The following is a 17,153-nucleotide window of genomic DNA, read 5'->3' on the forward strand; positions in this document are numbered from 1 at the left end:
ACCAACAATAAAGGCCATTTTTTATTAAAACTAAATACTAAAGACATTGTAATTGGTCTCATTTAAAATGTCCCCAAGCACCTAAAGGATTTTGGTTTTTCTTCAGGGAGCTAGCAGTATACCATACAGAACTAGAGTTAGCCTTTAACGTCCATAATAAAGAGTAAAATGAGCCTGTAGTTTGTCTTTGGGGGGCAATGAGAAATAGTGGCTCTAAGAATCTGGGCTTGAGCACAGCTGGTTTCAGGTTCAAGTGTAAAGCGGACTGTGCTAACGAGAAAGTCACTTACCATTTGATCAACACGCAATAGGGAAAACAGGAATTACTGTAAATTTATGACCAGAGAACATTACCGGTCGTTGTTAATGGACGTGTCCTTGAGCCAAATTCAATGTTGTAGAGAGATGTGGCTGGACCTATGCCTCCATCGTTTCTTTTCCTGGACAGTGTTGATTTTGGCTGGACGTCAGTTTCTGATGTTGGGTAGACACTGGGAGAGCAGACTCAGGGTGCTTCCTTCTCATTCTCACACACATTTGGATGGGAAATGTGTGTTGGCAATGTGACAGAAGTTAGTAACAGAAATCTGATCCACTGTAGAAAAAAACAGACATTTTGCAAGAAAAGGACATCAGCCAGAACTCAAAACGCAATGCAACAGATATTAATCATAAACTTTTATTCTGAATATACCTTATTTGCACATGAATAAACACGTTTTTTCCTCCCCAGGATTATAAACATTGTTCTTCTTTTTGTTGAGAACAACATCAGGTTTGTACAAATTTTTACATGACTGATTCTGGAGAATCAAGTTCCACTAAAGTGTAACATATTAAAGCACAATCGAGGGAGACTGACAGAGAGGCCCACAAGACCCTCCCAAAGCGGAGTCTGGCGAAAGGCCGACTTGGTGGACGCTTCCATCAAGAGTCTGCCTTAAAAGCAAAGGCAGATAAAGATTGACTGACAGGCCCGCCAATCGTCTGCCAAAGAGTGGCAGCAAGGTAACAGACACAAAAAACACACATTAAGCAATCCTCAAGATTCCAGAAATAAAAAGGCCAACCCACACGATCCATACAGAGAGCACCAACAGAATCAAAAACACTTCATATCACATCAAGAGTATATTATTCCTGAGGTGACAGCATCTGATTTTAGCACTTAAGAGCAGAATGGAACATCTGGATGAGTATGGAGCTCATGTTCATTCTCCAATGTTTTCTGTGCATTTCTAAAAGGATCCAGTTGGAGCATTTTAGGTGGTGTGCATTTTCACTCATTTCATATCTGTACAATGTACGTCTCTCAGTGACTTAAAGAACCATACCTAGTGTTTTTGCACGTTTAGCTTCTTAACTACAATTCATGTATATTCTATAACAAATAGTGATTACCATGTTCTCCATTGTAGGTTATCGTGCTAGGTTAAGTAAACATTTCCTTTTTTTCCTTTTTTAGCACTAAACACAACGTACAACTGAGGCTGATTATAATGCCATTAGTTTTGCAGGTATTTAGTCTTAAACCAATGAAATTTTGATCTGATGATGACACTAGATCAAAAGTCTAGGGATCACAAAAGTGATTACAATTCATACAAATTCCATGGCAATCAGTCCAATTGCTGTTGAGACATTTCACTCAAAGCAACAAATTTGAACCTCATGGTGGCGCTGGAGTAAAAGTCAGGGGACCAGAGTCAAAAGTGGTGGACCGACTGACTGACCGACATTGCCATCTCTAAAGCCACAACGCTAGCATGACTGAAAATCCACAACATGGTTTGCAAAATAATCGGCAGTAATGTATAGTATTCATGATTTGTAGTAACTGGTCTAAAACTTGCTAAATCACTGGTATGGTCCTTAAATAAAAGTGAATCATACATGGCTTGAAACAATCAGACAGACTAGTGCATTTAAGCGTCATGCTGGCCAATCAGGTTCCCTTTCCCCAGCTGACTCAGGCCAGGGTGGAACCAAATGCTGTCCCCCCCAAGAGAAAGGCAGTAATAGCTGATCATACCTTATCATATCATGAACAAACGCCTGACACTCAGAATATTATGCTTCCCAACATTACACACTAAAGCAGAAGCACACTGGATATGTTTTTTTAAATCAAATTGTCAGCCACTACCATGCAGCACAGGGAAACAATTTATGAGACTTACATCTTGCCTTGGTAAATTGCATAAATGTTATATTACGATAATAGGTTTCTCCATAAGGGACAAACAAGCCCTCCTTGATCTGGTTTGGAGGAACGCTTAAAATATAAAAACTGACATTATTCCGTATGATGTCACAGCAATTATTTAACTAAAACACTTCTGAAGAGGATGAGAGACAAATGTTGTAATGTGGTTCACACAGCTTAGTTTTTATGGTTTTCACTTCCCTACAGAATTAAGTAGTTTCCTGCAAACATGCCTCAGTGTTTGATATATTAGACTCTGTGGTTTTGTTTCAGTGGTGTATATAATGTCCCCAAAATCCCAAAATTACTTCCTCTGTTGATGTTTTGAATCTGAAACAGTTGAAATTGAAATTGTTTAACAGTGAGTTAGAAGGAAATTTGGTAATTTGGTGCTATTAGGCAGTAAAACCATAGAGTGAATCCTTAAAGTATTTGGTATCACGAAACAGTTGTAACATAATGGTTACTGTTCTGGCAGATTTCTGCCTTCTCAGTGAACTATGGAGGTATCACCCATAACCTACATTTGAATCATTTTAATGAAGTGATTTTGACCTGGATGCAACAGACACCTAAATAATGATCAAATTGTGGGATTACTCATTGACAGCAGTGCCAAACAAACCGTCAAGTGTAGCTGATTTAGGTAAAAATTAAATTTTTTTTATTATATTATTTATTTAAAGATTTTTTTTTTTACAACAGTCACAGCCATGTTTTCTACCTGATGTATAATTTCCTGCCTTATATTTATATCATCCTGAAAAGAATAAACTAAGTTATTTACTCTAATCGTGGCTGACATAATTGGTACTGCATTGACATTATGTAGCTTTAAGAGTCCGAATTTGGTCCTGTGAAATTTATTATTAATTAATTTGGCAGATATATTTTTCTCTGCAGCAGTGGTTTGGCTGATTAGTGCATTTCTTAAGAAATCTGACTATTTAACTGTTCTCCGATCTGGCAAACAAGACACTATGTTAATGAAACCACCTACAGAAAATCATCTGTAAATTTTCATGCTTAAGTTAGGTATGTTTTATATATGTAACCAATGGAAAAGAAGGCACACAAATGAAACAAGATGAACTTATATTGGAGAGAAATATAGCAGTAAATAGGACCATAAGCACGGACTGACTGCAGTGATTTCTGCTGCGGGTGATATCACATCACAGTATAATAAATTGCAAGAGGGGGCGTCACTACTACATAGAGATAGAGGTCATTGTTCAGTCAGGAGATTAAAGACAAATTACAGCTGCACTTTGCATTGCAGTGCAGATGGTAGTCATTTAATTTAAAAAGTGACAGCAGTGAATACAAATGTACTGTTTTCCTGTTTTGTTGACCAAAATGTCAAATACAAACTTTTATATCCCCCTCATTCATTTTCTTTAGTGGTGGCAATAAAACGAACAGTAGATTTCTGCCCTGATGCTTCATTCAAATAACCAATAGATAGTAAAACAAATCATTCAGTAGCCACAGTCTACGGAAGCTAAAGGGTTCATCTGAGTCACACAGTCCACATGGCACTAGAGATTTTGTCCAATGAGCATGCATAGGACACCAGCCAGGCTCACCCTGAATGGTTAATGCGCACTATGGCAACAAAGTTTTCATTGGAGCAATCCAACACCAAGGAGGGAAATCCAGATATATTACCACTCTTGATCAGGGCTGATGGTTAGATGACCAGCTACCAAGTTAAAATCCGTACACTCAGAAGCAGGCGCTCTGTGGCAGTTGAAAGGTTGGTTTCTGTGCATAAACATAACAATGAACATGATGTCCACACTGAAAATACAGTATCTACATGAAAGAACACTGGGGCAAAAGTAAAGACGATGCATCTTGCGAACCCTCAGAGACACCATGAAAATGTTCTGGGTAGTGCTATCTAGATATCCGACTGCGACAATATTATCAGCAATCCAGTGGAGGCAAATAAAGGGCACAAGCTTGTGATGTAACAATTTGGCATCTGTTTCTGCAATCTTAGCCGAATTCTCAACCACAAAACAATAAATACCTAATAACTAGCCACTGCAAATCGATTCAAAATAAATGATATGCTTGCAAAGGGCAGTGTTGAATAAAACTGCTCAACATCTTCAATAAACAGCAAGTTCCCCCCATTGTGATTTAATTCCCTCTGATACTATAAGGCAGTCCGTCTCTTTCATCAATGATAGACATCAAGCCAGAGAAAGTTCAGAAGTCGCCAATCAAAATGAATCTCTGGATTCCTCTAATCTCAGCTGGCGGAGGCCATTGAAGGGATGAAGGATAGGCGTAGATCGAGTTTTTTAACCGCTATCTTCCAATATGCATTTCTTTCGTCACTTGAACCCTTGCACCTGGTGAAATCACTTTGAGAAACCCCTGAAAATGAAGGTATCAAAAGAAGAAACTGGCAGGATGTGGGGCTCACAGTTTTTTTGTTTGTTTGTTACAAGAGCTTCTCATCAGGTGTTTGTCATTTTGGTGGCAGCGTTGCATGCTGGTTGCCATTTTGGAGATAACGGAGGGGGTGGGGGTGGGTGGGTGGGTGTTGGTGGTGGTGGGGGGTTGTGATCAGGATGGTCATGATAGGATGGCATGGTGTCTGGAGCCAGTCAAAACCCAGAGCAGCATCAGCTGAAGGGCCACCATTAGCCAGTATGATGGGCTCAGGCCGGACGCCCCGCCACAGTCAGGGTCCTCCTCCTGGTGAAGAGCAGAGAGGAAAAGAAGTGAAGTTACTGATTGTTAAAGCCAACACATTAAACACTTTTTAATTGACCGTTCACTAAACCCCTACCCCGAACAACGATTGTTCAATCCTAGTTTAGGAACAGCAAACCTGTCAAGCTTTGGATTTCTCCACACGCAGTGGTGTGCTTGGAGCTGTAATAAGAGCAAAACTCTTTTCCTTTCAAAATCCAAAAACACAAAAGCAAATGTGTAAGAAATGGATTAAACAGTGTGTTTGTCTCTGTAACATAAGCTGCAATCATTAGCATGTCCGGCTACCTAACTACATTAGTTTTTGGGGTTACATCAAATAAGCCCCATTCAGGACTAGCACATCCACAGCGTGGAAGCCAGTCCTGGAAGCTATCAGAGTTTAGGCTAACATTAGCGGCTCTGTCCTGCTCTATTGGATTTCGGAAAGTTTACACCCAGCAACTGTTCCTAAACTCATCCTAAAAGCTTTTTCTCTTGTAACATTAAAAGTGAAAACACGATGAAAATATGAACAACTATGTAAGCTAAGCAGCCAAACAGTGTTATGTTTGAAGGAAATAACAGTCTGATCTTACATTTTTTCACCAATTACTAAGAATTTCAAGTAGTAAATCTGCCACATTGTCATTGTAAACTGCATATGTGCCATGGAAAGCTTTACAGGTACAGCAAGTTAGCAACACTAACTAAGGGGAGTGGGGCTTTGCAAACGGTCAACCGGAACTATGTAGGGATCAAATAAGAGGTCAGGTAAAAAAGCTTCAAAATGTCTTTTTTATACTTGACTTGAAAACCTTGAGCCATTACGTCTGACCAAAACTGATCAGAAACTCTCACTCTCTGTATGCTTAGCATCTGGAGAGGTACAAGGGAAAGAATTTCTTGCCTTGATATGTTTTTGGAGAGGAAAAAAGTTGAGAATCATTAAAAGAGACGCACAAACGTCTGGATGCAAATGAGAAGTGAGTGGTCTGTTTTAGCTAGCGTCTGGCTACATCAGTAATCAGGTGTCAGCAGAGATAGACACTGGAGTCTATTGCCTGAGACGGATAATGATAGATGGGGAAAGATACAAAGAGCATGGCTTGAAGTTCAAAGTCAGGTGAGACGGAGAAAATGTTGGCGAGAGAGAGAAAGAGACTTGGAGGTAAGTTGGGGGGAGGTGAAGACAGATGGTGGTAGAACATAAGAAAGAGTGACAGGTGAGAAAGATAAGGGTAGGAAAAAGACATGAAGTAGTGGAGAGATGTAAAAAGAGGAAAACAAACAGAGAATAGAAACATCAGGAGAAAAAGTGCAAGCATTATGAGCCAAAGACTGAGATTGAGTATAAGATAATCAAAATGGTTAATGACAAAGAAAGAGCTAGCGTTATGGGACTGACCCGAGAAAGCACATGAACAGTGGCAGCAGTAACATGAGCGGAGAGGAAGCCAATCGGGAGCCTGCGCTCCTTCGGCACATGGCCTCATCCTAACCATCAACAGCCAATCACAGAGCAGGAAACAGAGAAAACAGAGAGAAAGAGAATCATGCAGCAAAAGGTCCACATAGTTAGCAAGAAGTTAGAAAGCAAATATGAGCAGAAAAGGCAAGAAAATTAGTTTAGACAATAGTAGTACAAGACAGATGCATTCACTTGCAAGACAAGAGTCTGAGAGAAAGAGTTAGTGTGTGTGGATGGATGTTTGTGTGTGTGAGTGAGCAAGACAGTGCAAGCATAAGAGTTAATTCATAAGACCGACAAACTTTGACACTGGAAAAAGACTATAGAGTGAAAACAAACAGAGCCTTCAAGCACAGAGGTTTCACACGCAGATATTCTGTGCTGCTCATTAAACGTTTGTTTAGCTTAGTTATTCATAGTCGAGTAACAACTGACTGTTTGTCTTTGCGTGGGAAATCTGCGCACATACAGCTTTCAAGGGATTGCAAAAAAAAAGAAAAAAAGAAATGACATACACCATGTAAAGATATTAATGATGGAAAGGTGCCATGGATAGAATTTCTTCACTGATATATTGTTTCCATATCAGGAGTGCAGCTTAAGGATTTTGGGCTCTGGCCTGTAAGGCTAAAAGCTTAACGCTGACTGAAATCCTTCCTTAAATTTTTATTGGTCCCCAATATGTTGCTGTTGCTACCCTTCATTTTCCAGGTGAAATGTCAAAACAGATCAAGTTGTTTCATCTGGAGTATAAATTTGGAAGGAATAATAAAAAAAAAGAAAAAAACGCTCCCAATAACAGCCTCTTTGGAGGTAGGGCTGGATGATATAAACTAACATTTATACTACAGTAAATTGTCAAAATTACCTTGAGAAAATGAAATGTAATGATAACATTGTTTAATACTTCAGTGCACAGTATTTCCTTGCTTCATGTTGGCTATTTGTTTATTTCTGATTTATTTATTCTGATTTATTACAGTCTGAACAGTTAAAGATTGATTTGTTGGTCAAACTTCTCATTAGAGGTCACTGGTTGTTGTAGATATTCTCAGTTTAAAGCCACTCTAATCAATATTTTTATATTAATAATGGATCAAATGAGTAATGTGAAAGGAGTCGCTTGTAGCAACTTTATAGTTTTGGTTCACTCTCACAGCTCTCATCAAGTAAATTTAAAATAAACCCGCTGCACGCTACCTGCCCAGCACCAAACAGCTGTCAGACAAAGTCAGCGACTAGCTGGGGAACATAGTGTAGCATTTAGCAGCTAAAGAGCAAAATATTTCCCTCAGGAGTTAATGAAAACCAAAACAGAGCTAAAAGGAGAGTGAATATTTGACTCCCACCCGCAGGTGGCCAGATGCACATCTCCAAATGAATGCCAATATCATGTGTAACTAGGCAACTATTTGCTTACAACTTCACCATAAGTAGTTCATAGTAAGTCAATGTTGTGTTTTCAACTTGTTGTGGTGCCCCCAAGTGGCCCCCCCAAAAAATGTATGCCGTTTTAATTATATCGAATCAGACTATTTTTTTTAATTGAAAATTGCAATGAGTAAATTTAGATTGTTCATCGTCAAGCCCTACCTGAGGGTATTCAAAAATATGTGTTAGGTTTGGATCTAAAGATGATTATCATAGGTCTGTCAGTGCTAGAAGTACTGATTGAAGCTCTGTCCTGCAAACAGTAACCAAGTCTACATTTTTCTTGGCGATAAACTCAAATGATTTTAGCAGTGAAACCCAAAACAGCAGCCTCGGGGTATGCCCTTTAATTTGAAAGGCTTTTCCGATTTCAGGCTGAATTTTCTGCAAACTTCTTTAATTCTTACGAGATTTATAAAACAGCAAACGTCTCACTGTTTACCTACCTGGCAATATTATACATGAAACTTTACACAGAGCACCCTTAGCAACAAAATTGTGCAGTTCAAATTGTTCTCAACCAGAAACAGTCCAGGTCTGATGAAAGCAACTTACGTGTTCAGTGTTATCAAAACAGACTGCAGGCCCTTTCCTGTACCGAGGATTGTGAGCCAGTTCACATGGATCAGGGCCATCAGCTGGATGAGTAAAGTCAGAAGCATGACACAGTTTCTGAGTGATTCTGCATTAGTAATAACAGTGCGTAGACTGTAACTCTGATTACCCCATGGAAAATGATTAAATATAATATTTTGATTAATGTGGAAATCACTAGGATATATTATATTATTGTCCAACTCAAGCAGATCCAGTATAATTGTGGAAGGACTATTAAGACTTAAAGCAAGTAGTCTCTTTTTGGATTTCAAGCACATTGCTCAATACCTCAATGCCATGTTCGAGCAATGTGTTTTCCAAGAGGCTTAATCTATAATTGACCACAGCCGTGTGTGTTTGTGAGAACATCATAGATTTGTTTGTAAGCTATTCAGCAGACTTATCCCACACTACCATCTGCCTTACAGACACGGAGAGAAACCCAGTGCAGACACATCTGAATTCTGGGCCAAATTTTAAATGTCAATTACTGCGGAAATGCTCACTCATTATTTTGGCTGTGGGATTTAGGAGACACAAATTAGGGAAATGGTGAGTAGTGAGAAATCCGGATAACAGAAAACAACCCTTTGAGAAAGAACATTCTGTTGTTTATCGTTCCCTTTCAACAGTCAGTGGTGAATGTCATAATCAGCATTTATCCATGGTTATCTTGACAAAAACACACAATTTTTAAACATCTGTTCACTGAATGAAACGTCCATGTTGTGTGCCAGATGATAGCTGCGTTAGGTAAAAGGATACACTGCTGTTCATCCTGTATTAATGGCCTGGTGTCACAGAACAAGCAGGTGAGTTTTGCATCAGCAATGACAAAGACCAGGTTCGTCTTGGGCAGCTTTTCAGCATGGTAGGTCCTGGAGAGGAGCAAACACATAAGAGACACAGGAGATGTTGTTGACACAGGGGCTTGAGTCCAGGAAAGATGAAGATAAAATTTCACTGAGACATGCAATATTTAACCAGAAAGCAATGAAAGGAAGACACTGATTTTGGTCTGCTGCTTTAGACATTAATTATTCCTCACACATGACAAGCAGCACTCCAGAAACCTTGTAATCTTCCAAACACAATGAAAAGCACACTGTGGATCGCTCAGTCAAGTCTCCTAACTGCTTTTATTCCTAAGGGGACACAAACCTGCTGTACCACCCCACCTCCAAGACCTTTACTGAAACCCACATGGCGCTGGTGCACAAATGATTTTCTCTACTTTTTTATGGTGGTCGTTAAAAAGAAACGTGTGTGCAGCTAATGTGCAGGAACGCCGCGCGGCATGTGGGTAGGGACTCCATTAGCTGGCACGAGGGGGCCTTAAAATGCCGTACGTAAACACACACACACGTGCACAATCACATACACGAACATGCCAAGAAGGTGGTCCACACTAGTGACTTGACTTCACCTTCATGGCATGTGAATTTTTACAGCCCACTCTTAGTGCCACCTCTGGGGACTTCATTTGTGTCTCATGGATGCAAATGAATCACTGCAGGTCAGGGAACATGTTTGGACCTTAACTATACTCTGTGAGTGTGTATATATACTGCATGCCTGGTGTATAGCTGAGAAGGAGTGGATATTTTTTACCTGGAGCAGTTTCCACAGTCAATATCGCCTCTGAAAGACAGGTTGTTGGTCTCAAAGTAGTACTGAGTTTGCTCTGTGATGCAGACCTCTTTAAGCATGGCATCTGACACTTCATCATCCATCTCGGCTGTGGAAGGACATACAAGAACATTAAGGTGTATTCAGGTGTATACATGTAAAGAGACACTTCAAAAATATATATATCTGACTAAGTGCAACATTGTTAAAATATACTAGTAGGTGGTATATATGTGCTTTGGCAGTGAATTATTGAAGTGAGCAAAACTATATTAAAGAGGTATTAATTGATGTTTGGCCACTTAGGGGCAAAAAAAATAGCATCTGTTGACTTAGCCACTACGATGAGAACACCATGCTACTTAATTTTAAATGTAAATGTAGAATACACTAAGCTAGAGCTGGCTGATTGACTCCTACTGTACATCCTGGCGCACAAGAGCACACTGGATTTATCTTTTGGGGCTCTTGGGACTTAAAAAAATCACATACCGTAAATCCCTTTTGCACATGCAAAAAAGTGCAATGGACAAACAATTTGAACAAACAAAAGAATGAGCTGATGAACAAACCAATGAACATACAGAGCCTGCTTCTCCTGTTCACACATTAAAGTGTTTAACTGTTCAAATATTTTCTCGCTTACGCCTAACCATTCAGATACTTTTGCTTTTATTTGCCCAGATTTTGAGACAGATGTGTCTGAGACTCTGCAGTCACCCTGATACAATAGATGTGAATGGAATAAATCTATGGTTTTCAAAGCATTTAAAATATTCAACAGCAACGTGCATTTCCCAAATGCGTAATGTGCTGGTCCTGATGATTTGACCGGAAGGAGGTCTGCTGTCACCTCCATTGAAGTGGTGGCAGAAATCTCAGAGACAGATATCTCAAAACCTGGGGAAGTTAAACCTAGGTTTAATCTGCATAGCTAGATACCAGTAGAAGTCAGTCAGAAAATGTGTTTTTTCATAATTTGGATGAGCTGATCTGTTAACAAGTATCATCTTCATCACATCGCATATAAAACTATAAAGAAAGAGAAATGTGTTATTTTGTTTTGGGTTGGATCTGTTGGTAATCTGTATTTTCGAACAGCACATTTGTATCCACACACAAAATACCACACACAATCACAACTCCATGTTCGCATGGTCTGGCTCATGTAAGCAACATCTTGCGCACATGAAATCCTCTGAAGATAAATGAGCGTTCAACTGTTCTTATGAACAATATTGTTATTAACTACATATTCTTGGCATGTGGTGAGTATTGCACTAGATTTTCAAGATAAAGAAACTGTTTGAAAACAGTGTGTACAATATCTTTTAAGGCCCTGTCAAAGTAACTAAAAATAAACATCTGTTACCATTTGATTTCCATAATGAGGCCATGTGGGCTGTCCAGGGCTAGCTCAATATTGCACAAAACCTTGTTAAAATCTCAAAGCACTATTCTTTTCACTGTCTCAAATTGACAGGATCTCACCTGCATCCAGGAAATTTGGGAATGTGATGGTGACCAGTAACTGTTGCAGTATTGACCTATGAGCAAAAACAAACCCCAAGGATTAAAATGTCTGGATTCATTGGAACACAATCTACAATAAATAATCTGTGTAAATGCTAATGCATCAATAAATCAAGAGAAGATTTTGTGGAATGTTGACTGTCCTGGGAACAATTCAGCTATTAAACAGATGCTACATGTCCATTTTAGAGGAACAAATCCTTGCCTGCTTTCCATTAGGATCTGAGTTTAAGGACTTGAAATGCTGTCTTTTATAGTGTATATTTTTGTTATTAATCATTTGAAAAAAATGGCTGACACTTATGCCAACCATATTAGAAAACATTCAGAAAATAGGACTCACCAGGCTGCAGCTGTCGCCCACCATCCTAAATTCAAAATATCTGCAATTGTAGGCTGAGAGGGACACACAAAATGAGAATAAATATCAGGAAAGGACAAAATCAAGTCTATAATAATCTTCCGACAAATCATCATAAGCTGGTTGAGACAATCTGAACATCCTGCTTGTGTTTACAGTGGCTGCAGACTGTCCAGTTTTGCCAGGCACAAAGACCAAAAGGTCCAGCCAGAGATTTTATTTTCTTCCCTCTCAGAGGAAATTAGAACACAATCCTCCTCAACAGATGCGGGCATAAATATGTAAACAAAGAGCCAGTGAGAAAACAAAGCAGCACACGGTTTGAATCAAAAGCCCAACATGCTGCTTTGATTATGGTTAGCATGCGAGGGCCTTGTTTTGGTGAATCACTGCTGTATCTTTTCTCTTCAGTTGATGGTGTGTTGAGTCATCAAGGAGTCTTAACTAACCGTGTCAGAGGCATCGCCGGCTGTTGACAGTATCTTTGATCAGAACATGTCTGCACTTTTCATCTCACCTTGGTCACTCAAGCATGTTGTACACATTTGTGGTCCAAGTCGGGAAATTACATGGTTTCAGTTGTCTATTAGTGAGGGGGAATTTTTGCATCTGTAAATACCGAATTACTTAAAGTGACTTAATATCTTTCTTAGGTATCAGCTCATTAGCTCTACTTACTGCTACCTGTAATGACCTTTCAGCATCTAAGAGAAATTCATCAGTACCACTGAAATGTCTGCAGACAGTTTGCATCATTTCACTGTAAGTTGTACATTTTGTAAGTGATGGAAAACAGTGCCTCTTTCTACATCACTTGGTGTGTTAGCTAAGCACGCTAGACCACCTAATCCTGTTACTGTTACTGCAACTCCCACTCTAACGCTTTCACCATACCCTCTGCTTCCCTTCTCATCTGCTCTATCCAGATTTATGGTTCCCTGGTGGGTGAGGGTTTGTGTGTGTGCATGTGTGTGTGTGACCATTTGGAAGTGTGTGAGCAAGCAGGTATGGCTACAAATGGCGCAATGTGTACTTGCATCTGTCTGTGTCTTCATCCAGGGAAATGAGTAAATGTATATGCATGGATATCAAAATATGTGTGAACATGTAAGTGTAGGTGTGCACATGTGGGTGGCTCTGTGTGTGTGTGTGAGTGTTGTAGGTTGTGTGTGAATGGTCTCTGGCTTATGTAACTCACCACGTAGACGGATCGCAGGCCTGCAGCCGCCTTGCTCTCTTTCTTGGGGTCACAGAGTGACTGGTAGTCGAAGGTCTTCTTAAAGGTGAACAGGGACGAGTTGACCAGGTCTTTCATGAGGATTGGGTCGATAGCACCAAAGAAATGCCCAATCTAAGGACAGGGAGAAGAAAAGGAAAAAACTTTATTTTAATAGCAATTTGGAGCATGGATCAGGCAAACATCACATTCAGGACATACATTTTGAAAACTGTTTATACAACACAACATCATACACTGAACACATGCCTGCCTTTTACGTCTTGGCACTCCGGGAACAAAAAATTAACTGCTGGGCCGCTTTTAGACTCCTTTTCTCCCACTCCCCATTCATTGTGTACAGTATTCCTACAATTCCAGATTTGCTGTGTTGTAACTTGATTATACACAAATCTGTTTATGATCCATGTAAGTAAAGCATCTCCTAAAATAATGAAGATCTTAGAATTAGAATTTTACACAGGGCCTGAAGAGTTAGGTCATTATTATGTCATTATGTGCTTTTGTGGTGCCCATTCCCAAACAATTTGACAATAAAATGACCTCAAAGTATTAACAAACTGTGAACCTGGGGCCTTCCAGGGCCACTGATGGTCTGGGGTCTGGGCAGTCGCCCACTATGCCCGACTGATAATCCAGCCTTGATTATACATTCAAACAAATTTATAAATAAGTTTTTTTTAATAGAATAGTTTGATGTTTTAGGAAATCTTCTTATTGGTTTTCTTGCCCAGAGTTAGATGAGAAGATCAACACTACTCTCATGTTTGTATGGTAAATACGTAACTGGAACGAGCAGCCGGTTAGCTTAGCTTAGCATAACGACTGGAGACAGGTGGAAACAGCTAGCCTGGCTCTGTCCAAAGGTAACAAGAGTAGCTGCGTCATGCAACCAGCAGAGATTCCAGGGAGTTACTGCTCACGGCCAAGAAACAGTCTGGCACATAACCCGTGTAGAACCGCGAATTGTCAATTTTACACTCGGTTTTTGCACGGATTAAACAAACGAGATATAACATTTTAATTTAGACATATGAGAGGTATCAATCTTCTCATCTAATGCTTGTCACAAAAGCAATTGTATTTCCCAAAATGTCAAACTATTTCTTTCCTCTGTATGAGCAAAAAACTTTTAAAATGCACATTGTAGATGTTACTGACTGTAAGTAAAAAATATTGAGGAAAACCTCTAAGCACTTTTAAACAAAACACTTTATACTGCCAAATCACAATTGTTAAATGTATCTAAAACACATGCACAAAAACAGTCAAGAATGTGTATACATGTGCAGAAAATGTTCATAGTAAATTTACAGACACAGACACAGACACACACACATACACACACACTCTGTAAATCACCCTAAAACCAGGATGATGGACTTCAGTATAATCTGATTAACACAGTCCACCAGGCAGCCATAAATTTCTACTAAGAGGAAGTAGTTTGTCTCGGCATCTCAGAGGTGTGACATGGCCGTGTGCATGGGAGTGTTTAAGTACTTGTGTATCCAGGAGGGAGTATGTACAGTAAGTAGTACTCATCTATGTGTGTGTGCTGAAAGACGTGCATATGTGTGTGTGTGTGTATGTGTGTGTGTGTGTGTGTGTGCGTGTGCATGAGTCCAAGCTATCCCTTTCCTTCCACTTTGTAAGGTCACTGTTAATAAGCTGTCCTTCACATATCCATTCCTCTTTAGTCTAACAGCCAAAGGATATATAAATCTTCCAATCTATAAGGTAACGGGAGCCTTCTCTCCTTTCCTTGTGCAAAAACACAAATAATGAATTAACAGTCACAGCCCTGTTGGCTGCAGACTCCCCGAGGGTTTCAGAGAAAGAAAATGAACGAGCTAGAGAAAAAAGACATATAGTGGGAGAGAAAGCAAGAAGCTTACAGAGAGAGAGAGAGAGAGAAACTTTGCTCCTGTAGGAAATATGATTGAGGGCACACAGCCCTCTCCAAACAAGACTTCAGGCCCCTGGGTTTTAGTGCTGCTGCCAAACTTCAGAGGGTGACTGATTTATCCAGTGCACACCCAGCCCTGATTAGGAAGGAGCCGAGGCCGCATGAAAAAACATTTACTCAGATGACAGCAGGGGCCTGCTCTTAGCATTTAGCATAGGGCAGCGGGATGGGGGAAAAATTTGTGCATTTACTGTATGTGTTTGTGTGTATCTGTTAATAATATGTAAAGATGGGTCAACTTGTGTTTGAGAGACTTCATTAGTTTATTTTTTAGTTTAGGTTGTTAAGAGTTAATTGATTGAAGGTTCACAACAAGTTCTTCATACAGAATAAAAAATATTTTGAGCGTGAAACTTCATTGTTAATAGTTTGACAAAAAAAATCAACTCAAGGTCAACTTACTAAGTTTTTTCCCCAGAGCTTTCAATTTAATTTCATGGCTTTCTTTAGTGTATGGGGTTTTTTTCAGTTGTTATGGAGATGGTTAAATTGTCATCATGTGACCTATGGAGCTTTGGTCACGTGATTACAGGTGGTCATATATCATTTTGACCCCTCTCAGTCTGCAACGTGATAACAACTGAGCAAACAACATTCACTGATGAAGGCCGTGAGATGTGGATGAGTTGACCTTGAGTTGGATTTAGTTCATTATTCTGGTAAGAAAATGTATGATTTTACAGATGGTAGACTCAGGAAACTGATCACAAGAAAACCTTATTTGATATCCCACCATATTGAAACAGTACAATTAAATCATTATATTGTCCTAAAATATGAATATGGGAACCACAAAATTGTAATTTTCCCCACATAAAGAGAAAATTTATCCATGATGTCAAGATGGACAAAACTTTTTAGCATCCATGGCTGCTCCCCAAACATAAGTTGTAAATAACCTTAAAATAAATTTAGGTCCCCTTTCTAATAAGACATGCTTTATAGAGAAGTTATAAGTTCTAACTAATAACAATATAATCTTGTTAGGGGTTAATAAATTATTTGCTAATGCTTTCTGGATCAGTAATTAAGAACAGCAACTTTTGGGTTGCTAGGTTGTGAAAACTCTCTAGTTATTTAAGTTAAAACTATTTGACCACTTATTTTTTAAAAAGGGCTGCAGATGATCTGGACCAAAATGAATTTATTAACAACTTATCAATAAGTTGGCATTTCTAAATGCAGACTTAATGGAGTATTGGTAAGTAAGAAAACCCATGGGCATTTATTATTGGATTACTAACATTTATAACTGCATTGTTACCAAATAGAACGGATTAACACCAGCCAATGGGATTTTTCACAACCCAACATTTGTTCTTATCAATTACTTATACCTGACCTGATTTATTAATCATTGACAAAGCCATTAATAACAATTATTAACCCTTGATAAAGCATGCCTTGTTTGAAAGTGGTACTAAAATTAAGATGCACCAGTGATTTTTCATACATTTTTCTGACAACCAAGATTCACAGTTTACCTGCCTTGGTCTTTAGTTTTGTGAGTGAGAGAAAATGCAGAGGCCCACCTTAGAAATATCGTCATCTTGATTGGACATCACCAGGAAGCCCCCGTCATCCAGAAGGACACAGTCTACATTCTGGAATCACATAGAGATTATACCAGTGTTGCAAGCTCATTACTCTTATCCATGAATAATCGCTGAAAACGTAAAAATATGCAATTAAACCTCTTACCTCATCGTTTCTCTTACAGCCACAGATCTCATTATTGCACTGAAAATGCAGTAGGGCAGAGTCAGGATCAAGTGTGTGTCCCTGTGCTTATGTGTCATGCAGATAGAATCTACTCACATTCATCCTCTGTGTGCTGTTGATGAAGTTCGCCATCCAGGTACTAATGTCCAACTTCACACCGACCACTAGGATGAAACACAAAAGCCAGACATCCTAGATCATGTTGGACCTCTGTGTCAACTTTACTCTCTGAACTTAGAAAACGCAAACTTGGCAAAGGATCACAGGACACAACTTGATGTGTGG

General features: G+C 39.3%; 1 protein-coding gene across 7 annotated transcripts in view; it reads right to left on the reverse strand.

Moving 5' to 3' along the window:
* Positions 1 to 665: 665 nt before the first annotated feature.
* The window catches only part of LOC122871350 (voltage-dependent calcium channel subunit alpha-2/delta-1-like), a 91,489-nt gene continuing 75,001 nt past the window's right edge, over positions 666 to 17,153 (reverse strand). For all 7 annotated transcript variants that reach the window (XM_044186361.1, XM_044186359.1, XM_044186358.1 and 4 more), the window contains 10 exons: positions 16,965 to 17,032; positions 16,848 to 16,886; positions 16,679 to 16,750; positions 13,139 to 13,291; positions 11,923 to 11,975; positions 11,538 to 11,593; positions 10,029 to 10,155; positions 9,183 to 9,295; positions 8,376 to 8,458; positions 666 to 4,921 (listed from right to left, as the gene is read on the reverse strand). In XM_044186361.1, the coding sequence (XP_044042296.1) occupies positions 4,799 to 4,921; positions 8,376 to 8,458; positions 9,183 to 9,295; positions 10,029 to 10,155; positions 11,538 to 11,593; positions 11,923 to 11,975; positions 13,139 to 13,291; positions 16,679 to 16,750; positions 16,848 to 16,886; positions 16,965 to 17,032 (887 nt within the window). In that variant the 3' untranslated portion in view covers positions 666 to 4,798. The remainder of the gene's footprint in view (positions 4,922 to 8,375; positions 8,459 to 9,182; positions 9,296 to 10,028; positions 10,156 to 11,537; positions 11,594 to 11,922; positions 11,976 to 13,138; positions 13,292 to 16,678; positions 16,751 to 16,847; positions 16,887 to 16,964; positions 17,033 to 17,153) is intronic.

The sequence above is a fragment of the Siniperca chuatsi genome, linkage group LG23 (assembly GCF_020085105.1).
Source record: "Siniperca chuatsi isolate FFG_IHB_CAS linkage group LG23, ASM2008510v1, whole genome shotgun sequence".
Classification (NCBI taxonomy): Eukaryota; Metazoa; Chordata; class Actinopteri; order Centrarchiformes; family Sinipercidae; genus Siniperca; species Siniperca chuatsi.